Genomic DNA, 27,970 nt, shown 5'->3' on the forward strand with positions numbered 1-27,970 from the left:
GCCCAAAGACCCCTCCCTCTGGGCAGGGGAGACCCGGAGAACAAGGTTTCTTCCACAGTTTGAGGGTCCCCCCACCTGGGCGGATGACTGGATCCTGAGTCCACAGGAGGTAAAGTTGCCAAAGTTCCCCCTCTTGCTCTGGGGGGGGACCCTCCCCATCCCCCTCCTCCAAGTCTTCCCCACTGAAACTGAGCCCCTCCCCTTCCATGCTGGTCCCCCTTTTCCTCTCTTTCCCACCCATCAGAGCCCCCCCTTAGAGAGCCGAGTCTCCCCCTAAAATCTGAAGGGGGGGAATCGGAGCCTTTGTGTCTCCATGGACGTTTCTCCAACCCTCCATCGTTTCTTCCCTGGGCTGTCCGGGGTCTCCTCGGGGGTCGGGAGGGGCCCCTCAGCCTCTTTCTGGGGGGAAAAGGCAGGGGACCGAGGGGGCTGCCCCACCCGGAGACTCAGCCATGGGGTGGAGCAGGACAGCTGCCCCGGGGAAGAATCCTGGCTTGTTGCCTGATGGATCAGGGCCCGTTTCTCCGTTCCGCTTCGGGGGAGCCCAGCGCTTCATGCCGGAGGCAGGGAAGGGAAGCGAAACTCCAGCACTTCTCCAGCTGTTGTGTGTTGGGGGTTGGGGAAACACACAAAGGTCCTCTCTGTGTTTGTGTGTGTGTGTGTGTGGGGGGGGGGGTGTTGAGGGCTGTGGGGGGGGGCAGGAAGAAAAGAGAAAATCCAAATCTCGCTGGGGAGACATGAAAAGAGGACAGGAGTTCTGCTCTGATCAGAGGCTGCCTGGATCTGGGACCCCCTTTGTGTGACTGGCTGTGTAGACACAACTGTGGTGCGGTGGAGGGAGCCCCTCAAGCTCTGGGGACCCCCTCCTGCCCAGAGAGTTTCTCCTCAAGTGATAGATGTCTCTTTTAATATTCGTTAATTGTTCCTTTTTCAAAAAAAATGTGCCTGAAAAAAACCTCCTTGCTGTGGATATGACAGATTTTTGAAATTCTGGGCCAAAAAGAACTCGGGCACAAAAGAAGTGACTTATGACCATTTTTCACACTTAACGACCGTCGCAGCCTCCCCGCGGTCACCACATGATCAAAATTCAGACGCCTGGTAACTGACTGGTATTTATGACGGTGGCAGGGTCCCGGGGGCTTCGCGTGACCCCCATTTGCCACCTTCTGACAAGCAAACCTCCCTGGGGAAGCTGGATTCACTTAACAACAATGTTACTCACTAAACGATGGCACAGGTTCACTTAACGACTGTGGCCGGAAAGGTCACAAAATGGGACTTACACCCGAAATGTTGGGTTCCATTGCGGTTGTAAATTGAGGGCTATTTGTATGAACTAGGATAGGATAGGATAGGATAGGATAGGATAAATTGATTGAATAGAATAGATAGAATAGAATTAAATAATAATAGAATAGAATAGAATAGAATAGAATAGAATAGAATAGAATAGAATAGAATAGAATAGAATAGAAGAGAAGAGAAGAGAAGAGAAGAGAAGAGAAGAGAAGATAGGATAGGATAGGATAGGATAGGATAGGATAGGATAGGATAGGATAGGATGGGATAGGATAGATTGATTGAAAAATAGAATAGAACAAATTGATTGATTGATAGATAGAATAGAATAGAATAAATTGATTGAAAAATAGACTAGAGTAGAAAATAGAATAGAATAGAATAGAATAGAATAGAATAGAATAGAATAGAATAGAATAGAATAGAATAGAATATAGGATAGGATAAGATTGGGTAGGATAGGATAGGATAAATTGATTGAATAGAATAGATAGAATAGAATATAATTAAATAATAGTAGAATAGAATAGAATAGAATAGAATAGAATAGAATAGAAGATAGGATAGGATAGGATGGGATGGGATGGGATGGGATAGGATAGATTGATTGAAAAATAGAATAGAACAAATTGATTGATTGAAAGATAGAATAGAATAGAATAAATTGATTGAAGAATAGACTAGAGTAGAAAATAGAATAGAATAGAATAGAATAGAATAGAATAGAATAGAATAGAATAGAATAGAATAGAATAGAATAGAATAGAATAGAATATAGGATAGGATAAGATTGGGTAGGATAGGATAGGATAGAATAGAATAAATTGATTGAAAGATAGAATAGAATAGAATAAATTGATTGAAGAATAGACTAGAGTAGAAAGTAGAATAGAATAAATAGATTGATTGAAGAATAGAATAGAACAAAAGGGGTTTTGGGGAGGAGGGCAGGGCCTTCCTGGTGGGGCTCCCCCCCATTGATCCCCCCTCTCTCCCACAGAGCTGGTCTTCCCCCCCCCCCCATGGCCAACGTCTTCTATGCCAGGAACGGCTTCAGCCTGGACTTCCTGCTCCGGCCCAAGGGGGCCCCCAGGAAGACCCCCCGACCCCCCCACCCAGGAGCCCCCGGCCCAGAGAGACGGACATCTGCGACCCCTTCCTAAAGATCAAAGCCACCGGCCGCAGGATCGCCGGAGCCCTTTTCTGAGCGGGGGGGGGAACTCTGGAGGGGGGCCCACACATGGTGCTTTGATGGGCCAGGCCTGGGGCCCCCACCCTGGACATGAAATGGGGGTGGGCAGCAGCATCCCGGGCCCTGCAAGAGTCTGGGGGTCTCCGCTGTCCCAGAGGGAGGGGGCTTCAGAGTGTGGGGCGGCCGTGGGGCTGAGCAGGCAGTCCTGGAAAAGGCCTCAGGTGACTCCTTCGCTGCTGCCCCTTTAGGAAGAGTTTCTCTTTGTGTGTGTGTGTGTGTGTGTGTTTGTACACCTGCATGCCTGTTCAGCGGAGCCTCAGCTGAAGACACAAATATGGTTGTGGGGGGGGGGCTGCTAGATCTGGGGCGTCTGGGGATCTTCCCGGATCTGGTGGCCTTGGCTGAGGGCCGAGGAGGATTTGGAGTTAAGCAGATTTTTTTTTAGAAGGGAATAGAGACGGAAGGGACCTCGGAGGTCTTCTAGTCCAGCCCCTCCCCACCCCCCCACCCCACCCCAAGCAGAACCGAAGCTATTCCGGATAAGTGACTGGATGGTTGCAGCGGCTGCTGTGAATGGGGGTCTCCGCTGAGTAGGAGGGAGCCGTGTGTGCGCGTGCGCGTGTAATGGCAAGCACCCGTCTAGACGTCTGTCTATCACTCGAGGAGAAACTCTCCGGGCAGGAGGGGGTCCCCAGAGCAGGAGGGTGGAGGGAGGGGAGGGGCTCCCCCCACCGCACCACAGTTGTGTCTACACAGCCAGTCGCACAAAGGGGGTCCCAGATCCAGGCAGCCTCTGATCAGAGCAGAACTCCTCTCCTCTTTTCGTGTCTCCCCAGCGAGGTTTGGATTTTCTCTTGGGTTCTCCCTGCCCCCCCAGCCCTCAACACCCACCCACCCACCCACACACACACACACACACACACACAAACACAGAGAGGACCTTTGTGTGTTTCCCCAACCCCCAACAGCTGGAGAAGGGCTGGAGTTTCGCTTCCCTTCCCCCGCCCCCCCCCCGGACAGAAGCGCTGGGCTCCCCCGAAGCGGAACCGAGGAACAGGCCCTGATCCAGCAGGCAACAAGCCAGGATTCTTCCCCGGGGCAGCTGTCCTGCTCCACCCCGTGGCTGAGTCTCCGGGTGGGGCGGCCCCCTCGGTCCCCTGCCTTTCCCCCCCCCAGAAAGAGGCTGGGGGGCCCTCCCGACCCCCGAGGAGACCCCGGACAGCCCAGGGGAGAAACGAGGGAGGGCTGGAGAAACGTCCCCGGAGGCCCAAAGGACCCAAAGGCTCCGATTCTCCCCCTTCAGACGTTACGGGGAGACTCGGCTCTCTAAGGGGGGGGGGGCTCTGATGGGTGGGAAAGAGGGGAGGGGGAAAAGGGGGACCAGCATGGAAGGGGAGGGGCTCACTTGCAGTGGGGGGGGACCCCGAGGGAAGACTTGGAGGAGGGGGATGGGGAGGGTCCCCCCACCCGAGAACAGGAGGGGGAGCCTTGGTGGAGCAGTGGGCTAAGGCCTCCCTAAGTAACACCAGCTGCCTGCCATTAGTGCAGGTTCGAGTCCCACCAGGCTCCAGGTTGACTCAGCCTTCCGTCCTTCCCAGGTAGGTAAAAGGAGGACCCAGATTGTTGGGGGCAATTAAGCTGACTTTGTAATAATGCCGCTTGGTGTGTGTGTGTGAAAGCCCTAATAAGCAGACATATACATGGAATGAAGGCTACTGCTAAGCTTGTAAGCCCCCCTGAGTCTTCGGAGAAGGGCGGGATATAAATGGGATTAAAATAATAAAAAAACCTATGGCAACTTTACCTCCTCTGGAGTCAGGATCGAGTCTTCCGCCCAGGACATGGGGGGGGAGTGGGGGGGGAGTGGGGGGGAGTGGGGGGGCTCAAACTACCTGCTCTTCATCACTTTTTTCCTTTTGTTTTTCTTTTTGGTCATCAAGTTCTGGACACCTTGCTAGGCGACTGGTGGTCCTCGGATGTCGCCACATCCTAAAAGTGGGTGAAAAAGTTCAAAAGCCCTGCACTAGGCTCCCTGTGGGAACTGAGAGGGCATCTAGTCCACCCCTCCAGACACACAGAGAAAAGGAGGCTCTGGTTGGGAATCATGGGGGTGGATGGGGTGAAAATGGAAGTCCGCCCTCCCCTCCGGAGCTGGCATAAAACGCCTCCCTAAAATGCAGCCCCCCCAGACTGAAGGGATTAAACCCCCCACCCCACTTTCTCCGCTTCTCTCTCTGCGCCGAACTATCTCCTCCATGGACGAAGTCAGGGCAGACTCTGCCCGGAGACCGATGACGCTGCAGAAGGGAGAATTCCCATTGGTCCCGCCGCTTTCCTGGCCCCTCCCAATTCCGAAGTCCGAGGAAACCGCCCCTCCCCCCAAGCCAGACCCCCCCGATTCCGCCTCTGGGCTGGGAGCCTCCGCGTCTCTCTCCCCTCCCTTTGGGGGCGCTTGTGGGGAGCATCCATGGGCTCCGTTGGGGTCCCCCTTTTGTTGCTGGTGGGGGCGCTGGCCCGGATCCCCGGAAGCGAAGCGGGGAAGGAGACCCCCGGTAAGGAGGGGGCTGGGCGGGGGGGGGGTAGGAGGATGAGAGGGGCCGTCAGTGCTCCTGGGAGGGGAGAGAAAGAAAAGGGGGGACCCCAGCAGTGGGGAAAAGGGTCGAGGGCAAGAGAGGCGGGAGCCTGCAGGAGCCTCGATCTCCGCGTGGTCTCCACCCCTCCCTCAGAAGGACGCAGAGGGGTCGCGGGAAGGCAGCCGAGGTGGGATAAGAGGCAGCTGGACCCCCTCTCTCGCCCCCCCCCTTGGCTGGGTGGGAGGGGGACCTTGCGGACCCCGAATTAGCGCCTGAGCCCCGAAGTTTCTGGCACCGAAAGAGGAAGGAGACGGAAAGCGAAAGGGGAAACTGAGGCACTTTCAGAGCTGAATCCACAAAGGCCAGCAAAGAGTCTAAGAAAAAAGACGCTTTTTGGCAAAAGGGTTTTTGCAACCTCAGTTTTTCTTCCGAATCTCCATTTTTTTTAAGGGGAGGGAAGAGGAGACTCTGAATTTGGGGAGGAGACCCAGAACCCCCCACCCCATATCCCCCCATTGCTGATTCGGGACGGGGGGAGGGGTGAACTGAGAGAGAAGGATATGGGGGGGTCTGAATTGCTCCCCTAGATTGGCTCCCCAAAACTCTCCCTTTAGTGAGGGGGTCTGGAGCCCCTCCCTTTCAGACGGTCTTGGGGGGCTGCAGGGGGCTCTACTTGGGCGGGGGGGGGACAGGAAAGAGGCCTCGAAAAGCATCCAGAGGCAGCTTGTGGGGCTGAAGATGGGAGCGAGGAGAGGAAAAGGGAAGGGGGGGCTGGAAGGGGGGGAGAGCCCAGGAGCATGGGTGTGGGTATCCTTATTGTGCTCCCAAAAGGAAGAGGGAGAGAGAAGCATGGATATTACTTTCCTTCCATCCCAGAGGGGGGGGGTCCCTCCGGAGCTGGCAGGAAACGCCCCCCTAAAATGCAGCCCCCCCCAGACTGAAGGGATTCCCCTCCCCCAACTTTCTCCGCTTCTCTCTCGGCTTCGCACTATCTCCTCTTGTGGATGAACTCAGGCAGACTCTGCCCGGAGACCGATGATGATGAAGAAGGGAGAATTCCCATTGGTCCCTCCGCTTTCCTGGCCCCTCCCAATTCCGAAGTCCGATGAAACCGCCCCTCCCCCCAAGCCAGACACCCCCCCCCGATTCCGCCTCTGGGCTGGGAGCCTCCGCGTCTCTCTCCCCTCCCTTTGGGGGCGCTTGTGGGGAGCATCCATGGGCTCCGTTGGGGTCCCCCTTTTGTTGCTGGTGGGGGCGCTGGCCCGGATCCCCGGAAGCGAAGCGGGGAAGGAGACCCCCGGTAAGGAGGGGGCTGGGCGGGGGGAGGGGAGGGGAGGGGAGGGGCCCTCAGTGTTTCTGGGGGCGAAGAATGGGGCTGGGACCCCAGAAGTGGGAGAAGGGGTCTAGGGCAAGAGAGGCGGGAGACTGCAGGACCCTGGATCTCCGCGTGGTCTCCACCCCTCCCTCGCAGCATTTCTCCCCGCAAGACGGAGAGGGAGCCCCCCCTTCCCTGCTTGCGGGCGAGGTGGGCGGGGGTCGCGGGAAGGCAGCCTTGTGGGATAAGAGGCAGCCGGGCCCCTCTCTCTGTCCCCCCCCCCCGTGGCTGGGAGGGAGGGGGGGACCTTGTGGACCCCGAATTAGCGCCTGAGCCCCGAAGTTTCTTGCGCCGAAAGAGGAAGGAGACGGAAAGCGAAAGCGAAAGGGGGAAACTGAGGCATTTTCAGACCTGAATCCACAAATGCCATCAAATGTATAAGAAAAAGACGTTTTTTGGCAAAAGGGTTTTTGCAACCTCAGTTTTTCTTCTGAATTTTTTTTTAAGGGGAGGGAGGAGTTGAGCTGGATTCCTTCTGGGAGGAGACTCTGAATTTGGGGAGGAGACCCAGAACCCCCCACCCCACATCCCCCCATTGCTGAATCGGGATCTGGAGGGGAGGGGGAACTGAGGGAGAAGGATATTCGGTGGGGGGGTCTGAATTGCTCCCCTAAATTGGCTCCCCAAAACTCTCCCTTTAGTGAGGGGGGCTGGAGCCCCTCCCTTTCAGACCGTCTTGGGGGGCTGCAGGGGGCTCTATTTGGGTGGGGGACAGGAAAGAGGCCTCGAAAAGCATCCAAAGGCAGCTTGTGGGGCTGAAGAGGGGAGTGAGGGGAGGAAGAGGAAAAGGGAAGGAGGGGCTGGAAGGGGGGAGAGCCCAGGAGCATGGGTGTGGGTATCCTTATTGTGACCCTCCAGCCCTTATGTCCCCCGAAAGGGAGAGGGAGAGAGAAGCACGGATATTACTTCCCTTCCAGCCCAGAGGGGGGCGTCTCTTACCTCCCCCCATATTTCTTGCCATTTTGGGGGGGGGACAAAGAGTCCCCACCGGGATCCAACATTCCTTGCAGACAGTTAGACCCAGTGCTGGACCAGCTGAACTTCTGCCTGCCTTTTTCCACCCTGGGAAGATGGAGTGGGTCCCTCAGGAGTCTCTTCCTCTCCCTCATTTTCCTCCCCTCCCCCGACCCCCACCAAGGAGGATTAGCCGTTGGGAACGACAGTTCCCCATACCTCCTCCAGGGGGTGCCTTCCGGTAGCCTCTTGCGGCAGGTTTCCCTCCCCTCCTCTGAAGAGCCTGTGTCCCTTCTCTGGGAGAGGCTGGGAACCATGGGCCCCGGCGTCAGGACCCAGCCCAATCCACATCTTAGGAAATAAGGACCCTTGGAGCCGAGTTGTCCAAAAGGAAAAGGTTTACTAAGGATAGGTGTCAGAATCCATTTATATCACATTTCATAATTGTATAGGTAGAACAACGTGCTATTACTGGGGATTCTGCCATCTCTCCGAGGGGGGGGGGAGAGGATGGTTACTAAAGCGATTTTCAAACAACAGGGGATGTTTTAACGGGGGAAGGGAGGGGGACAGACAGATATGGTTTGTGTCTTCATTTACAACTGAAAAAGGGAAGCAATAACCATAAAACCAAGGAGAGTTCCCTTTCCCATGGAAGAACCTGACACCTAGCAACTGACGACAGCCTGACCAAATGGATGAGGGGAGGGGCTGGAATGGGAATGGTTTATATAGGATTGAAATGTAACTTTTCTCAGATTCTGTCTTGTATTCCCACAATCAATTCCTTCCTAGTAAACATTTTCCTTTTGGACTAAACTTGCATCCAAGAGTTCTTATTTCCTAAGATGTGGATTGAGGTGGGTCCTGACAGTAGACGGAATCTCCTTTAAGAGTCAACCTGGAAGGGAAAACCTTACCGGGGGATTTTGCAACAAATACAAATGTCTGGCGACGAAGCAAGAGAGGAGCTAAGCCCCATGGAGGGGGAGTCTTCCCCCCAAATGGAATCCCAGAGATGATGGGAAGCTGAAGCAGCATATTCCCCCGGGGAAGAAGCGGTGGAGCAGTACGACCGAAAACCCCGGTGGTCGATGGGCGTTGGAAGGAAAAGTGAGTGGGAAAAGGCTTCGGGAGAAACGACCCTGAGGTGTAGTAACCACCAACCGGAATGGAGGCAAGAGATGGAGAGTTCCCTGCACGCCAGCGAGGAGGAGCGGATCCTGGAAAAGGCCATTGATCTGATGAAAGCAACCCTGAGTTCACTGAGGGAGGAGAGAGCTGAAAATCGCAACCGAGGCAGCGCCTGGGGACGCAACTGGAAAGGTAACGGAGGGGATCCAACACCTGAAACCCCGGGGCCATCCAATGGAACAGGAATTGCTGCCTCAGCAGTACCCACCCCCCCACCCCCCAGAACCACAGATGGGGACCAGGATGAGGAGCGATACCGGCCACGGCGCAGACAACGCTCCAGCCAAAGACTCCCGCCCCTGGAAGTCAAATTCAAGGGGGAGCCATCACGACTGGGATTTTTCCTAACCCAAGTCCTCAGCTACATGGAAGAGTATGGACGGGACATCCCCAGTGACAAAGCACGCATCCGAATTGTGCAATCTGCCTTGGACGGGACGGCTGCAGACTGGGTGGTGAACTTGCATGACTCCAACGCCCCAGAACTCAACGACTTCAACCGATTCATGTCATCTTTGAGGCGGCGGTTCGAGGATCCTTTGGCTGACCGTAAGGCCCGGGAGAGAATCAAAACGGTGAGGCAGGGCAGGCGAGCAGTGGCTGATTATACCCAAGAATTCCGAGCCATTGCCAGCAAGCTGAACTGGCCAGAAGACATCCTCCTTAGCCACTTCAAAGACGGTCTGAACTACGACCTGTATGATGCTTGCCTGCCTCGAGGAGACCCACCCCACCTCGACGACTGGTACATCCTGGCGGAGGAAGTGGAAATAGACCTACTGAAGAGACACTGCAGAGGAAAACCATGGGGCCGCCTGCCACCCGAGCAAACACGCGAGGGGGAAAAACCACCAGCCACAGCCAAAAAATCAACCGGTTGCTTCAACTGCGGGAGAGAGGGCCACCGTGCTGCAGAATGTCGTTCAAAAGCCCCCCCCCCCGAAAACCAGAGGCATCATCCTCCAAGAAGCCGGGGAAGCCCCAAGGCAACACAAAAGAATCTTCCATGAAGGGGACAGAGGCTGTAGAGTCCACAATTCCTGCCAGGAACTGGGACTGGACTCCGGCCTGCACCGCAGGGACGGTGGACAACTCGGAAGACAGCTCAGAGGGAGAACCATTGGTAAGTGGACCCCTTCCACCCATACTTAAGACAGTGACTATATTAGCTTCCCCTATGCCTGAAGCAGCCAAAATAAAAGCTCTGATAGACTCTGGGTGCATCCGCTGCCTTATCAGCCCAACGCTGGTGGAGAGATTGAGCATCCCAGTGAGGAGGCTAAAACATCCAATCTCTTTTAGTCAATTAGATGGGACAATAGCAGGGGGAGGACCAGCCACCCTAGCCACTTTACCAATCCACCTATCACTGGGGCCCCATGAGGAGGACATAACGTTTATAGTGGCCCCAGGCATGGAATGCCCAATGATCCTAGGACTGGAATGGCTGAAGAAATGGAACCCCGGGATAAACTGGAGGACAGCAGAACTCAACTTCCCAAAGGGGGGGCAGAAGAACGTAGACTCCAAAAGCACCCCCCCAACCCAGAGGGAGGAGACAGCAGCAGTGGGGAAAGAGAAGGGATTACCAGAGATACCAGAGGAATACAGGGACCTGGCTGAGGTTTTCAGTGAGGAAAGAGCAGATGAGCTTCCCCCCCACCGCCCCACAGACTGCACCATAGAATTCAAACCTGGGGCAAAACTCCCAAAACCCAGGATGTATGCCATGAGCCCAAGGGAAATGGCAGAAATGGAGAGATTCATAAAGAAAAACTTAGAAAGAGGATTTATTGAGCCTGCCAAACCCAAAGTGGCCGCCCCGGTTCTGTTCAGGGAGAAGAAGGATGGATCCTTTCGTTTGGTTGTGGACTATAGAAATTTGAACACAATTAGTGAATGTAATCTGTACCCCCTTCCCCTAATGAAGGATATGTTATCCCACCTATCGAAAGGAAAGATTTTTACCAAACTAGACCTGAGGGAAGCATACTACCGAATTAGGATTAAGGAAGGAGACGAATGGAAGACTGCATTCAACTGCCCAATGGGGTGCTATCAATTCAAAGCATTGCCATTCGGACTGCAAGGGGCCCCCGCAGTCTTTATGCAATTAATTAATGACGTGCTGAGAGAGCACCTATATAAGGGGGTCCTGGTTTACCTCGATGACATCCTTATCTTCACAGAAACCAAAGAGGAACATATCAAACTAGTCAGAGCAGTCCTGAAGAAATTGCGAGCTGCCCATTTATATGCTAAATTATCGAAGTGTGAATTTCATAAGGAAAAAATCGACTACCTGGGATATCGCATATCCCCAGAGGGCATCGAAATGGACCCAGAGAAGGTCAGGGCAGTACTAGAGTGGGCACCCCCCCGCACACGGAAGCAATTGCAAAGTTTCCTGGGGTTTGCAAACTTCTACCGCCAATTCATCCCCGCATTTGGCCAAATAGCCATGCCCCTCACAAATTTGTTGAAAACGAAGGGGGGGTCACCCGTGAAACCCAGCCAGCCTCTGAAATGGTCAATGGAATGTCAAGCAGCATTTGAGAGGCTAAAGAGACTTTTTTCTGCTGAACCTGTCCTAAAACACCCAGATCCCGACAAACCTTTTGTAATACAGGCAGATGCGAGTGATGTAGTGGTAGGAGCCGTACTATTACAAGAAAATGATGGGGGGACATTGCAACCATGCGCATACACATCCAGAAAACTCACAGAAACAGAACAACGCTGGCCAATATGGGAAAAAGAGGCATTCTCGTTGAGGTGGGCATTACTAACATGGCGCCAATTTTTAGAAGGAAATAAAATACCTTTCCAGGTCTGGACAGACCACAAGAATTTGGAAGCTCTAAAAACGCCCAGGAAGCTCACTCCTAAGCAAGCCCGCTGGTCCCAACATTTTCACCAATTCAATTTCACTCTCAAACACTTACCGGGGGGAAAGAACTTCCTTGCAGATGCATTATCCCGCATGCCCCAATATAACAGCACAAGAGTTACTGACTTTAAACCACTTGTGCCGGAACAACAACTGGCAGCACCAGTCACCACCAGGGCACAAGAAAAAATGAAGCCGAAGGTAGATAGCCAAACTAGAATAGAATTCAGGAAATCTTTGGAAAGTGATGAATGGTTCCAGAAAAATAAACATGTGTGCACAATTAAAGATGGACTGCCGTGGGTGGGGGAGAAGCTATATATACCTGCCACACAGAGAATCAATTTCATGCAACTGTGCCATGATACAAAATCAGCAGGACACTTTGGTTTTGTAAAAACCTTACACTTAACTAAAAGGCAATTTTGGTGGCCATCTATGAAAAAGGACATAGAAAGCTATGTGGGTAGCTGTCAAATTTGCGCGATGGCCAAAAGACTGCAAGGGAAACCGCCAGGTCTGTTACAACCGGTGGCAAACCCCTCAGCCCCATGGAAAGAAATAGCCATGGATTTTATCGTAGAACTGCCTGAAAGTAATGGAAACACCGTAGTCTGGACTGTCACAGATCTGTTCTCTAAGCAAGTACACTTCATACCTTGCCAAAAAATCCCGACTGCAAAAGCACTAGCAAAACTTTTTGTACAGCATATTTACAGATTGCACGGGGTACCACAACGCATCATATCTGACAGAGGGGTGCAATTTACATCGGCATTTTGGAAAGAATTTTTATCCCTCTTAGGAACCACCCAAGGACTGTCATCTAGTCACCATCCTCAGACAGACGGAGCTTCTGAAAGACTTAATAATATACTTGAACAATATCTGAGATGCTATATTAATTTTCAGCAGTCCGACTGGGCGGACCTACTGCCTTTTGCAGAAGTAGCATATAATAATGCAGTCCACTCAAGCACAGGTTACACTCCTTTTCAAGTAGCTACAGGCCAGAGTTTCAACCCAATACCAGAACTAACCCCAAAAGAACCGGTTATCCCTGATCTGAAGGAATGGATTGCTCAATTACAAAATACATGGCCAATCGTTAGGAAAGCGTTGGAAGATGCCAGAAAAGCATACAAGACACAGGCAGACAAAAAAAGAACCGATCCCACACCATTTAGGGTAGGAGAGATGGTATATTTATCCACAAAATACCTGAAATCACTCCAACCCTGTAAAAAACTAGGACCAAAATATATTGGACCCTTTCCAATTAAAAGAATCATAAACCCAGTAACAGTTGAATTAGAACTACCCAAAAATCTTAGACGAATACACCCAACCTTCCACTGCAGTCTATTAAAGAGAGAACAACAATCTCCACTACGAGAAAAAATCCCACCACCACCACCCCCCATCATGGTGGAAGGAGAACAACATTTTGAAGTGAAAGAAATCTTAGATTCCAGAAAACACCATGGAACGATACAATATTTAGTGGCATGGAAACACCTCCCCTCCTCAGAAAACGAATGGGTTAACAAACTCCATGTTAAAGCACCTAAGTTGCTTAAGAGGTTTCATACAGAATATCCAAACAAACCAGGCTAACATTTATATGTTTTCTTTCCCCACAGATGGACTCATCTTTTTTCTGAAAGGAGAGCCGAATGTCAGAATCCATTTATATCACATTTCATAATTGTATAGGTAGAACAACGTGCTATTACTGGGGATTCTGCCATCTCTCCGAGGGGGGGGGGAGAGGATGGTTACTAAAGCGATTTTCAAACAACAGGGGATGTTTTAACGGGGGAAGGGAGGGGGACAGACAGATATGGTTTGTGTCTTCATTTACAACTGAAAAAGGGAAGCAATAACCATAAAACCAAGGAGAGTTCCCTTTCCCATGGAAGAACCTGACACCTAGCAACTGACGACAGCCTGACCAAATGGATGAGGGGAGGGGCTGGAATGGGAATGGTTTATATAGGATTGAAATGTAACTTTTCTCAGATTCCGTCTTGTATTCCCACAATCGATTCCTTCCTAGTAAACATTTTCCTTTTGGACTAAACTTGCATCCAAGAGTTCTTATTTCCTAAGATGTGGATTGAGGTGGGTCCTGACAATAGGATTGGTTGTGGAGAAATGAGACAGGATCTGGTCTTGAGTCACATTTCAAATCTATATAAGCGTTCCCGGTTCAACCCCCTCCCCTCAAAACTCCATTTGGTTAGGATCCCCTCAATTCCTGCTTGTCAGGTCCTTCCCTGGGAAGAAGGAACTTCCTGCCTTCCTTGGTAGATCGCCTTCTTCCTACAGCCCCAAACAGACAGATCACTTTTCCCCAGATCTTTGAAAGCAGCCACAGATAGACTGAATAAACAATCCCCCCTCCTTCTACAAGTATGGCAGAATCCCGGTAGGCACAATATCTAACCATACATTAATGAATGTGATATCAATGGATTCTGACACCCGGAGTCCCTTCTGCCCCTCTTTCTCCCCCTCCCCCTCCCCCTCCTCACAACCCATTTCCTGCACCAGAGGAAGATCCATTGCCGCTTCCTCTCCCCTCCGGAGCGGGCAGGAAACGCCCCCCTAAAATGCAGCCCCCCCAGACTGAAGGGATTCCGCTCCCCCAACTTTCTCCGCTTCGCACTATCTCCTCTTGTGGATGAACTCAGGCAGACTCTGCCCGGAGACCGATGACGCTGCAGAAGGGAGAATTCCCATTGGTCCCTCCGCTTTCCTGGCCCCTCCCAATTCCGAAGTCCGAGGAAACCGCCCCCTCCCCCCAAGCCAGACCCCCCGATTCCGCCTCTGGGCTGGCAGCCTCCGCGTCTCTCTCCCCTCCCTTTGGGGGCGCTTGTGGGGAGCATCCATGGGCTCCGTTGGGGTCCCTCTTTTGTTGCTGGTGGGGGCGCTGGCCCGGATCCCCGGAAGCGAAGCGGGGAAGGAGACCCCCGGTAAGGAGGGGCTTGGCGGGGGGAGGGGAGGGACCCTCAGTGTTTCTGGGGGCGAGGAATGGGGCTGGGACCCCAGAAGTGGGAGAAGGGGTCGAGGGCAACAGAGGCGGGAACTCCGCGTGGTCTCAACCCCTCCCTCTCAGCATTTTCCACCTGAGGACGGAGAGGGAGCCCCCCCTTCCCTGCTTGCGGGCGAGGTGGGCGGGGGTCGCGGGAAGGCAGCCCAGGTGGGATAAGAGGCAGCCAGGCCCCTCTCTCCCCCCCCCGTGGCTGGGTGGCAGGGGGACCTTGCGGACCCCGAATTAGCGCCTGAGCCCCGAGGTTTCTGGCACCAAAAGAGGAAGGAGACGGAAAGGGAAATCCAAAGGGGGAAACTGAGGCACTTTCAGAGCTGAATCCACAAAGGCCAGCAAAGAGTATAAGAAAAAAAGCCGCTTTTTGGCTAAAGGGTTTTTGCAACCTCAGTTTTTCTTCTGAATTTTTTTAAAGGGGAGGGAGGAGTTGAGCTGGATTCCTTCTGGGGGGAGACTCTGAATTTCGGGAGGAGACCCAGAACCCCCCACCACATATTCCCCCATTGCTGAATCACGACCTGGAGGGGAGGGGGGAACTGAGGGAGAAGGATATTCGGGGGGATGTCTGAATTGCTCCCCTAAATTGGCTCCCCAAAACAATCCCTTTAACGAAGGGGTCTGGAGCCCCTCCCTTTCAGATGGTCTTGGGGGGCTTCAGGGGGACAAGAAAGAGGGCTGAACCCCCAAATCACACAAAGGCAGCCAGTAGGAGGGAAGTTGCGGGGGGAATGAAAATTTGGGGTATATCTAGGGAATCTTGGGGTTCCCTTCTCCCCAGGATCCCCAGCCCCCCCAGGCCACCTAGGTCAAACTTGAGCAGCCCCCCTTCAACAGAGGGGGGAGGGAAAGGACCCCCATCTCCTGCCTCCAACAGGGCCCTTTCAGCAGCCCCAGGAAGGTTCCCTACCCCTTTGCCCCCCCAATTCAGGGGTCCCAGAGGGCCCAGATAAACCCCTGGGGGTCCTCGAGGCCCCTCAGAGAACCAGGGACCGACTTTCAAAATGACCCCAAAGAATATCAGTCTTTCCACCCTCCAACATTCAGTCAGAACTGAAGAAGCTTCTGGGATGAGAAGCGAAACGTCTTCAAGGGAAAACCCAGGAAATTCCTGCTCCCTTTGGGAAAAGCCCCTTTGGGCCAAGCGAGACCCGGAGGGGGAGACTCTCCGGAGAGACCCCCGGCTCCCCTCGGCCCTTCCGAAGTCTCCCCAGACCCAGCCTGGACTCCTGATGGGGGTCTTAAGGGAGCTTAAAGGGGCATCTAGTCCACCCCTGCAGGCTGAAAGAGAAAGAGAGACTGCGGTGGAGAGTCATGGGGGGGGGCACACAATGAAGTCCACATCCTGAAGACCCCCCTGAAGTTGCAGCCCCCAAGACTGAAAATCTTCCCCTCCCTCGCCTTCTCTGCTTCTCTTGGAGGGATATTGGGAGGGGTCTGAGTTGCTCCTCCAAACCCCCCCTTTAGTGAAGGGGGCTGGAGCCCCTCCCTTTCAGGTGGCCTCAGGTGGCTGCAGGGGGGTCTTTTGGGAGGGGGAGAGAAAAGAGGCCAGGAAAAGCATCCAAAGGCAGCTTGTGGGGCTGAAGATGGGGGTGAGGGTGGGGAAGGGAAGGTGGGGCTGGAAAGGAGGGGAGTGCCCAGGAGCATGGGTCTGGGTATCCTTATTGTGCTCCCAAAAGGAAGAGGGAGAGAGAGGTTTGGGTATTATTTTCCCTCCAGCCCAGTGGGGGAGTCTCACCCCTCCCCTTATATACTTCCTGCCGGTTTGAGGGGGGGGGAAGAGCCCCCCCCCGGGATCCAGCGTTCCCTGCAGACGGAGGGAGGGCTGGACCGGCTGAACTTCTGCCTGCCTTTTCCCACCCTGGGGAGATGGAAGCTCTTTCCCCCCTCCCTCATTTCCCCCTCACTCCCCCAGGGGGCGCCTTCCGGCAATCCCTCTCCCTCCCCACCTGGGCCTCTCCTCCGGTAGCCGCTGGGGACCATGGGCCCCGGAGTCCCTCCTGACGCTGCTCCCCCCTCCCCGCAGCCCATGTCCTCTACCAGTGGAAGCACGAGTGCCGCTTCCTCAACGGGACGCAGCAGGTGCGGTACCTGTACCGGGAGATCTACGACCGGCAGGAGTTTCTCCGCTTCGACAGCGCCCGCGGGGAGTTCGAGGCCGTCACGGAGTTCGGGAAGGTGGATGCGGAGGCTGCGAACAGGGATAAGAGCGAGTTGCAGTACCGGAAGGCCGCCGTGGATTACTTCTGCCGATACAACTACGAGGTTCTCCAGAGGGGCCACGCGATTGGCCGGAGAGGTGAGTGGGGGAGGGGGGGTTCCATGGGGGGGGGAATGCGGGGACTCCCCCCCCCGTTTCATTTCATTGATTAGGGATCTCCCAGATAAAGATTTGCCCATTATTTATTCTCTGCTCTCCGATCTACGAAATTTATTCATTGGTATTTATCGCTCTTTGTTGATGCTCCTAAGCCGCCCCCCTCCCTCCCTCAAAGCGGGGGTCTGGAGGGGGTGCGATTATAACATCACCCCTAAATAAAATGTGTAAAAAATAAATTACCACTAAAATGTTAGGAATTCTACAACGGTGACAATGAAACATGCAAAAGGAGGGAAGAAATATATTTCTCTCCTTCCCTTTCGTCCCACGATCTTCCTTCTCTTCCCGAGGTCCAAAAAACTTCTTTCCAGAATATTATACAAAATATTATATTTTTCTGGGGGGGAGGAATCCAGCAAGGTCTCTCTCTTGCCCAGTAGGTAGATAGATTTCAATATAATCTGTATGCTGTATAATATTTCAATATATTTTATATGAATAAATCAATAATATTTATTGATTGACTTATCAACTTTTTTTATAAAGGATTTTGTTGAATTTTATAGGGTTAGGGATAAAATAGGATCATGTTAGGGATTAGGGTTTAGGGTGGGGATGGGATCAACATTGGGAATATCCCCCAATAACATTTTCTATCTTTGGCAAACAGGCTATTGTCCAGGTACATATGTTCAATTAACAATAGTTAATATAGTAATAGATATCTGTAGAGAATGTAATAAACGATAAATCAAAAACAGTATCAGTTAGTCAATACATGTCATTCTTTCTACTAATATATATTCAAGATAACATTTCTCACTAGTTCCTTTTCCTAACCGTTGGTAAAAATTATCCCATGTTCTATAATAAACTGAATCTTCTTTCTCTTTAATCTCTAACGTCAATCTATCCATTTCTCCACATTCTAAGATTTTCTTAATTAAAACCTCTTCAGCTGGTAAGTTTTCATTTTTTCCAGTATTGGGCAAATGCTATTCTCGCTGCTGTCAGTACATGCAGTATTAAATATTCATTCTCCTTCTCATAATTAGATCCTAATATTCCTTTTTTTTATTAAAGAGTTTTACAAAAACAAAATTTTACAATATATCCCCAGATCCCCCCCACCCCAAACCCGCCCACTTTCCCCCCCCCACTTCCCAGAGCTAAATACAGGATTATAGTTATAATAATCATATTCTAAATAAAAATTACCGTATGCATAATATACAATTAACCAAATTCATAATGCGCTTTAACTCCCCTTTAACATAACTACAAACAAAGTACCAATAACAATATCCCACTAAAATCTACTCATAAGCTAAATGGAACTTTTTAGTCCCATATTTGTTCTGAATATAATCTATCCATCTGCTCCAAACTGAAATATATCTTTCCTGTGAATGATCTTTCAAGTAAGCAGAAATCTTAGACATTTCTGCAAGATTCGAAACTTTAAACACCCATTCTTCTATAGTAGGCAAACTATCCTTCTTCCAATATTGTCCCACCAGTAACCGTGCTGCTGTTATCATATTCAACATCAAATTAGTTTCTTTAACATCACAATCTACAACAATGCTCAATAAAAACAATTGCGGATAAAACTTTATCTTCCTCTTAAAAATCTTTTGAATGTTCCACCAAATTTTAATCCAAAAAGCTTTTATATTTCTACAAGTCCACCACATATGAAAATAGGTGGCTTCTAAACTACCACATCTCCAACATTTAGACTGTACATTAGGATACATGTTAGACAACTTCTTGGGATCCAGATGCAATCTATAAAACATTTTATAAAAATTTTCTCTTAAGTTTTGAGCCTGAGTAAATTTAACATTTCTGACCCAAATTATCTCCCGTGTCCAACAAAATGGTTCCTAAATATTTTGTGCCCACTTTATCATACAATCTTTAACTAATTCCGTTTCCGAATCCAATTCAATTAAAGCATTATATATATCCTCTTTATATGTGCACAATTTAAATCTCTAATTTGTTTTACTAAATTTTGATCTGTAATTGTGATGCCAACCTTTTGGTCTAACTTCCACCTAGCTTTCAGTTGGGTATATTGAAACCAAGAGTAACTTATGTTTTCTTGTCTTAACTCCTCTAATGATTTAAGTTGCCAATCATTCCCTTGCAATCTAAGTAGTTCCTTATAAGAAACTATATCCATACTCACTCCCATAGATACGCCCTCTATCGCATGTCCAGGAATTCCCCAAATCGGTATTTTATAATTTAACTTATAATAATACTTTTTCCAGACACGCAATAAAGCACTTCTAAGAATATGGGATTTAAAAGCCCTGTCCACCTTCTTATCGTAAAGCAAATATGCATGCCATCCATATACCAGATCCCATCCCTCAAGATGAAGTATTCTCTTATTAGTTAAATTAATCCAATCACTAACCCACGTCAAGGCAACCGCATCATAATACAATTTCAAATTCGGTGCCTTGAGTCCCCCTCTTTCCCTAGCATCTTGTAAAATCTTAAATTTAACTCTTGGTTTTTTCCCCGCCCAAATAAATTTATTAATACCCTTCTGCTATTGATCAAGGTTGGCATCCTTTTTCAATATAGGTATCATTTGAAACAAAAAGAGAAACTTTGGCAGAACATTCATTTTAACAACTGCAATTCTTCCCAGTAATGATAATTGTAATTTTTTCCAATTATTTAAATCCCTTTGTACCTTCAACCACAATGTTTCATAATTATTCTTATACAATTTTACATTTGAAGCTGCAATATATACTCCTAAATATTTAACCTTTTTCAGTATTTCAAAACCTGTTAATTTAGATAACATATCCCTTTCACTCATAGATAAATTCTTAGATAATATCTTAGTCTTATTACTATTCACCTTGAACCCAGAAACCTTACCATACTGAGTTATAATTTCCATCAAGTCTATAACCGACTGTAACGGTTGGGATACTGTCACAAGCAAGTCATCAGCAAAAGCTCTCAATCTATAATCATTCTGTTTTATTTTAATTCCCTTTATCATAGAGGACTCTCGAATTTTAATTACGGTAATAAAATCTCTAATGTTAAAACAAACAATAATGGTGATAGGGGGCATCCCTGTCTTGTACCTTTTTCAATTTTAAAGGTCTCTGTTAGCCCCCCATTAACTATAATTTGTGCAGTTTGTTGTTGATATATAGCTTTAATAACATGTAAAAAACCTTCTCCAAAATTCATCTCCTCAACAACTCTCAATAAAAATTGCCAATTCAATTGGTCAAAGGCTTTCTCTGCATCCAAAAATATCAATGCTGCGGAGACTTGGTTGTTCGTATCCAAATATTCAAGCAAGTTTACAATTTGTCTTACATTATATTTCATATACCTTCCAGATATAAATCCCGATTGATCACTATGAATCATTTGTTTCAAAACTTGCATTAATCTATTAGCCAATACTTTAGCAAAAATCTTATAATCTGTATTTAAAAGCGATATAGGTCTATAATTTTTAGGTTGAGTAAGGTCTTGATCCTCCTTTGGAATCAATGATACAAAAGCTGTCCTCCATGATGGAGGAACTGCACCTCCAGTCTGAATTTCATTAAACAAAATCTTTAAGGGTTCAATCATTTCGAGCAACACCTTTTTATAGTAAATTGCTGTTAATCCAACTGTTCCCGGAGCCTTGCCCAATTTCAACTGTTTAATAGCTAAAGAAATTTCTTCTGATGTAATTGGGCAGTTCATCTCAAGTTGTTGTTCTTTTGAGAGTCTCAGAAAATGAGCTCCCTGTAAATACTTGTCTATATCTAAAGCTTGTATATTTTCCTTAGAATATAATTTCGAATAAAAATCTAAAAAACTCCTCTTAATCAAATTTTGTTGGTAGACTTCTTTTCCTTTATATTCTATTTTATCTATAGTACGTGATTTCTGTTTCTTCCTTAATTGATAAGCCAGGCTTATTGGCGTTGCAAAAAGTATTGTGTTTAGCATAGCGCAAATTAGTTGCTACTTGATCAGCCAGTAGCATGTTAAATTGTTCTTTCAATAAATGTATTGATATCCTTAAATTATTACCCAATGGATTCAAAATAAGCTTTTTCTCATTAGATTTAATCTCTTCCTCAATATCTAAATGTTTTTGCATTTGCTTACGCCTATAAGCATTGTTCATATAAATCAAAACCCCTCTCATATAAGCTTTACTAGCATCCCAAACCATTTCCATCGGTGTACCTTTATGCATATTTGTAACAAAAAATTCTTTCATATGTTCTCTACATTTCTGCAAGAACAAGTCATTTGTAAATAAATTCTCATTCAGCCTCCAGGATCTTCTACTACCATCTTCAGCAAAAAACTCCAACCAAACAGGACTATGGTCAGACATTGTCCTAGGAAAAATCTTAACCTTCTTAACTGAAGAAAAAAGATCAGTAGTAATCAAAATAAAGTCAATCCTGGAGAAAGATTTATGTCTATCCGAAAAAAAGGTAAAATCTCTGTCTCTCATATTCCTTTCCCGCCATACATCTCTTAATTCCAGATCTTCCTTCAAATAAAAAAAAAGCTTTAGGCAATTTTGAATTAAAAAAGTTTTTGGAGGATCCCTTCTTGTCTTCAGATGGCACCAAAACTCCATTCCAGTCCCCCATCATAATAACAGATTTATAATCCAATTCGATTAGTCTCTGATGTAAAAATTTGAAGAATTTTTGCTGTTGTTGATTTGGAGCATATAATCCAATAAGAAGAACTTTCTTTCCTTGTAGTATTAATTCAATACTAACATATCTCCCTTGTTTATCTGATTCAATCAATCTTGCCGAAAAGTCTTTTCTTAGATAAATGGCCACTCCAGCCTTCTTGTCCGGAGCAAAAGATGCAAAATGTGTTCCCAATCGGGAATTAATCAGATACTTTTGGTCTTTTAAGACAATATGTGTCTCTTGTAAGCAAACAATGTCATTTTTATGTTGTTTCAAATAAAAAATACTTTCTTTCTTTTCTGTGGTGAATTTAAGCCATTAACATTCCATGTCAGGAACTTCACCATCTCTGGTGACCATGAGCCTTTGGAACATGGCCTGAAGATCAGCTGTTGCTCTCTTTGGACGTGCTCCTCCCACAGGCTCTGAGACAGCCACATAGGCTCTGAGACAGCGTAGCTGGACCAGATACAGGCTTTTGTTTTTGCTCTTTTTCCATACGCTTACATGCAGCTCTTGTCATCCTCTGTTCTTTTGGGTCTTCCTTTAATGCCAAACTCTGCTCCGTAGCCTCTGCCTTCCTCATCTCCTCAAGAGGCAATGATATTGCCCCTTCACTCAATTGTTTATCTTCTTGTCTCACTTCTGTTCTTTTGATTCGAGGAGACGGTGGTGAGCCTGCTTTCAGGACCTTAGTGTAGAAATCTTTTGCTTTTAAAATTGTATCCAATCTGTATCTGGTCCCTGCCTAATTTACCACAATTCCATTAGGTATTTCCCATCTGAACTGGATTTGTCGCTTTTTAAGCTCATCGGACAGAAAGGCAAAATCTTTCCTTTTTCTAAGAATTTTTGGAGGTATCTCCTTTAAAATCATAATGTCTTGGCCTGCAATTTGAAATTTTTCCCAATAAAAAGCCTGGATAATAGAATTTCTGGTTAATCTCCTGGAAAAATAAATCACTACATCTCTAGGTAAATTTTTTTGCCTTGCAATCCAGGAGTTAACCCTAAATGTCTTATCCATTTCTTTAAGTAGTTCTTCAGGTTCACATTTCAAAACAGGAACCACTGCTCGTGCTATTTCCCATTCCAAATCTTCTTTAGGATTTTCTTTGAGGCCTCTGAGACGCAAAGCAAACTCCATGTTCTTATATTGTGATATAGTAGCCTCGTCTTCTGTTCTGTCAATCTTGGCCTCTGCTCTATCAATCTTCTGTTCAGCATCAATGATTTTATTTTCCAAATTCTCCACATACTCCATAAATGAGTCCACACGAACATCCAGGCGTTCTATATGTGCAGCCAAACCCTGGAGTGCAAGCACTATATCTTCCCTCATCTGATTGTTTTGGTTAACAAATTCTTCCCTTGTTTCCTTTATTTCTTGCTGCAAAACTTGTGTTGACTGCATCACAACTCGCTGAATGTCTGTCAGTGTAAATGCAGGAGGTGGGGGGGAGGGTGGTTGTACTGTAGGTTTCATCGAGGTCTGCCCTGCAGCTTGTGGTATAGGTGAGGAAATAACATTCTTGGAAATTGGAGGCCCTCCCCCACGTCTCGCAGCCATCTCTTAGGTTTCGATTTCCTCTTTCACCCAGCAGAATCAAAGTTCAGAAAAAAGGGGGGGGGGAAAGGAAGGGGAAGGAAAAAAATAAAATAAAAATTCTCCCAAAGTTCTTAACCTTCAATAGGAAAAAAGGGAACAGGCTTTCAAATAAACAAAATCCGGTACTGGGTGAAGTCAGTTGCAAATTGTATCTCTTGCTATGAAGCAAAATATAACAGTTTTCCAACGCAGTCACTTCACACAGGAGAGAAACATTCCAGCGCCATTTTTACTCCATTTCAAACTTGAAACTTGAAGAAGATAATGAAACTGAGTTAAAGTTAAAATCCAACTTGAAAATTCAGATCTTCCTGCTTTGCTCTGCCTGCTTCTCAAAGAAACAGTCCCCTCACAGTCCCCTCTAAGCAGCAGGTGCAGTTGTCGCGTCTTGTTCCACTCCTTTTGGAGCGAAGACGTCCTGAGAGCGGAGAGAGCCTGGGCTCCGAGGGGGCTCACCCTGTTATCCCCCAAACTACATGGGAGAATCGCAGGGGAGCTCTACCTCTACCCAGGCAGGCTTGCCTCTCCCTCTTCTCCCAGGGAGAAGCTCCAGCGCCGCAGAACAGCTGATTTTCGCTGACTCTGAGCGCTTTGACGCTTCCCAGGATCGGGCGGCTTCAGAACGCCGCTATTCGGCGCGGCAGCGCTAGCAGAAGTCAGGTCCTAATATTCCTAACAAAACCAATTCTGGCTTAAATTTTTATCTGTCTTTAGTCATCTTTTCCAACCATGTCTGTGTTTTAACCCCAAACCTTTTTGCTTTAAGGCCTGTCCACCAGATGTGATAGTAAGTACCTGGCCTTTGTTTACATTTCCAGAAATTATTTGAAGTGTTTTTAAACATTTTCGGTAATCTTACTGGTGTCATATGCCATCTATAAAACATTTTATACAAGTTTTCTTTATATGAGGCTGGTTTAGTCGATCTGATATTTCTATCCCATAGTTTCTGCCAGTCTTCCAAGTCTGTAGAATATCCAAAGTTTTTTTTGCCCACGTTATCATTGTTTCTTTTACTTGTTCTTCTTCCATCTTTAAATTGAGCAGAAATCTATAGTTTCCTAATCAAGTTTTCATCTGTTTTTAACAATCTTTGATTGAATCCTGTCTGTTCTTTATAGAATCCTGTTCTCTTTATCTCTTTTGAACTTGCAAATATGGCCACCATGCTAAATCAATACGTTGTCATTGTAAATCTTGTCTATCTTTCAATTTCCCTTCCTTATCCAAGATATCTTTATAAGTCAACGACTTTTTCATAATGAATTAAATTTGGGTAAGCAAAAGCTTCCATTGTTGAAAGCCATTCAGGTAGCTTCGTATAGATTTTCTTCTTTATTCTTTCCCATCTCAAAGAAGTAGATTCCTTATAAGGTGGCTTTGAAACTATCTGAGTGTTTTATTCCTCCCGTATCAACTTTTAAAACCATCTCTCTCACACACAGAGGGACTTTGCATGGCACACACATAAAATATAAAATGAGCAAAATAGTGTATATAATTTAAGATTTAAAAGGCAAGGATGATTAAAATCCAGTGATAAAAAAATTATTAAAAGTGGGGAGGGCTTCGGGACGCTGACCGGCTCCACAGCTGCCTCCTCCTCTGCACCCCCCAAGCGAAGCCCCAGACCCCATTTTCATCCTCTTTCTGGAATGGGGGGGGGTTCCCCTCTGGGGTCTTTGGGATTTTAGGATAAAAAGTGAACTTCCAAAGGTCTGGAAAAGGGAATTAGGGAAGTTTCGTCTGCTCTGCCCTGTCTATCTTTTAGTCCTTTTTATTCTTTATTCAGAGTCATTTGTTCATCCAGTTTTGGGGGTCTGGGAGAAAAGCCCCCCTTGAGACCCCCTTTTTGGTCACAGACGTGGCTTCACCTGCAGCCAAAACGCTTCTCTCGTCCTACCTGGGAAGGTTCCTCGTTTAGGGGCAAAAATAATACGCTACCAAAGAATTAAATGAGATCTTTCTTCCACAAGAGGAAAACCGCCAGATCACAAGAGAAAAAGGCATTTTACGGGGAGACGCTGGGAATTTGCTCCTTCCGGAAATTATGGAATATTTAAGGGAAAGCGACACAAATTTTGTTCTCTGCATATTCAGTCTGGAATTCATTCTTACACCTAAATTCTTCCCTGAAAACCCAGGAGGATAATTCACTGTTCATAAAAACAAATCCCGACCAGATCCCAGATTTAAATTACAAATAACCAAACCTTTAAAAATTGCATGCAATTAGCTGTTCGTAAGAGAATCCTTCAAGGGAGAAAAACGTGGTTAGCAAAAGGTCTCTGAGCTGGAGTGGATCTATGAAAGTAGTTATAGTGTATACCTTTTTAAAATGAAAATTATCAGCCCTTTTGATCAGTGATGTCATCAAAGTAAACAAACCCACGTGGTTTTGATTACGTCAGCAGATCATGGCCCTACGCGGAAGTAACCGCCCTATTTTCAGATAAGGCGTCTTGAACCGAACCCCATCAATAAGTCAAGGCAGTCAAGCCTCTGGGTACGTGATTAGCTTCACCCTAGACTAATTCTATCGACATTCAAAACAAACGGAATAAGCTAAATAAAGTAAATAATGAACAGAGGCCTCTGCTTTTGGGAAACAAGCCCTACTTTGGGGAGCTGTGAAATAATAATAATAAAAAATGCTTTTTATTTCTAATCATTCTAGCCTAATGATGCTTTTAATTTTTGTGGAGTTTTAAAAGTCAGCGCCTCAAAAGCAGGGAAAAAGGGAGGCCCGAAAAGGATTTATGTTTTTCCATCTTCCAGGATCCCCTTTAATTTCTTGCTGCAATTTGCTTTGGAAATGACTTGAAACAAATAATATTTTCAGGAGTGAAAAGGGATCTTGGTCTGAACTAACCAACTTGGTCTCCCTTTCTCGGCCCTCTTTGTGTCTCCCCCGTGTCCCTCCTCCCCCTCCTCCCCTCCAGCCAAGCCCACCGTCTCCATCTCCTCCACCAAGCTGGACCCGGGTTCCCCCCACACCATCCTCCTCTGCACCGCGAGGGGCTTCTACCCCGTGGAGATCGAGGTCCGCTGGCTGAAGAACGGGCGGCCGGAGGAGGAGGGCGTGGCCTTCGGGGAGGAGCTCCAGAACGGAGACTGGACCTACCAGCTCCAGGTGATGTTGGAGACCCAGCCCCAGCGGGGGGACGTCTACACCTGCCAGGTGGAGCACGCCAGCCTGGAGGGCCCCATCACCGTCCAGTGGGGTGAGCCCCTCCCCTCCCTCCCCTCCTGCTCTGGGGACCCCCTCCTGCCCTGAGAGGGGGGAAGAGACCCTCCCTGTGGGGGGAGCCGGGATGGACCCTCCTGGGGGGGAAGCTGGCCCTGATCCTCCTGCTCAGGGGAGGCTCCTTCTCCTTCCCCAGAGCCCCGATCCTCCAACTCGGCCAGGAGCAAGCTCTGGACGGGGATTATGGGGGCCCTGATCGGAGTGATCTTCTTTGCCACGGGGCTCTCCCTCTACCTGAAGAGCAAGAAAGGTGAGTCTGGGGGCTGGATGAGAGGTTGTGGGGAGGGGACCATCTGGGGGGGCCTCTCATCAAGCTTAGCAGATGTCATGGAGGCTCCCTTGGAAATTTGCTTGGGAAATTCTGTCCTTTGAGGATCTGCAGTATAAGTGAGCATCCTGCAACCTATTATGGACTATCGATGGGGAGGGGGAGCCCCTGAGTCCTCCAGCCCATGAAGAGTTCTGATTGGCTCTTTTTCTCCTTGCAGCAATTCCCATCCAGCCTCCTGCAGGTGAGTTTCTCCTCAAGTTACAGATGTTACTTTAACATTCATTAATTGTTCCTTTTTTAAAAAAAAATGTATCTGAAGAAAACCTCCGTGCTGTGGATAAAAGAAATTTTTGAAATTTTGGGCAGCGTTTCCTTACAGAGACCTGAAAATGCATTGGAATCAAAAACAAATACAAACACACCACAAATAGTAAAATATTGACCAGGTTTTTCCCAACGTGGTGGGCGGTGAGGACTCCTCTTTTGATTAAGTGCTGCAATTAAGTCATTTGGGGAAAATTCCATAAGTCCCGGGAAATGAATTATTGCTGGTCCTTTGCATCCTTTCCCTCCCTGAAATGGGGGTGGGGATGGGAGATTTTCCCTCATTCTGCCCCTGCCTATCAACCACCCCCCTGCAGTGTGGGTCTGTCTGGGGGGGGGGCTGATAGAGAGGAAAAAATTCTCATTTTCTCATTTTCTCTTTTTCTCTACAGCCCTCATGAATTAATCCTGCCATCTTTCCTGCTTCCTGATGGAAAAGGATTTTTTTTTCAGTAGCTGATGAATTTCTGGCTTTTTTGCAACCTCTGAAAAATGGAGTCTCAAGATTTTAGATTAGGGAGAGGAGGAGAAGGGCAGCCTGGAGCTTCTCCTGCTGAGAGGCCCCCCCCATCTTTCTTTCAGGGCCTCCCTTTCTTCGGAGGGAGGGGTGGAGACCATCTAGACTGACCCCGGGGACTCTGGGCCTGCCTGTCATTCCAGACACCCAAATGTCTCCCTGCTTTGAATCTACAGCAGCTTCATCTGCATCACTCTTCCTCCGAATCCCTTCCCTTTGCTGTAAACGAATAAACATTGTAGGAAAACCCTGGAATTCCTCCTTCCTTCCTCTTCCTCCTTCTCTTTCCTGCCCCTCTAAGGGGGTCCACCATTCTCCCCTCCCCAGATTGAGGCCTCCACTGCCTGTGCTTTGGCCAGCCAAACAGCTTTGGGTCCCAAGCCAGAACGGGCTCGGGAGGAGGATGGGGAGGTCCAGGGAGCTTCGGGGTGGGGGGGGCAT

The 27,970-nt window shown here is 48.2% G+C and overlaps 1 protein-coding gene across 1 annotated transcript; it reads left to right on the plus strand.

Annotated features, from left to right (window-relative positions):
* Window positions 1–14,373: 14,373 nt before the first annotated feature.
* Window positions 14,374–26,964, plus strand: LOC310633202 (H-2 class II histocompatibility antigen, E-S beta chain-like; the record flags this gene model as incomplete). The annotated part of the gene is made up of 5 exons (XM_083350884.1): window positions 14,374–14,458; window positions 16,556–16,828; window positions 26,113–26,394; window positions 26,554–26,667; window positions 26,906–26,964. 5 exons carry the CDS (start codon window positions 14,374–14,376, stop codon window positions 26,962–26,964), a joined length of 813 nt encoding a protein of 270 aa, XP_083207010.1.
* Window positions 26,965–27,970: the final 1,006 nt, after the last annotated feature.

This window comes from Vipera ursinii (genome assembly GCF_947247035.1).
Source record: "Vipera ursinii genome assembly, chromosome: 2".
In the NCBI taxonomy this organism is placed as follows: Eukaryota; Metazoa; Chordata; class Lepidosauria; order Squamata; family Viperidae; genus Vipera; species Vipera ursinii.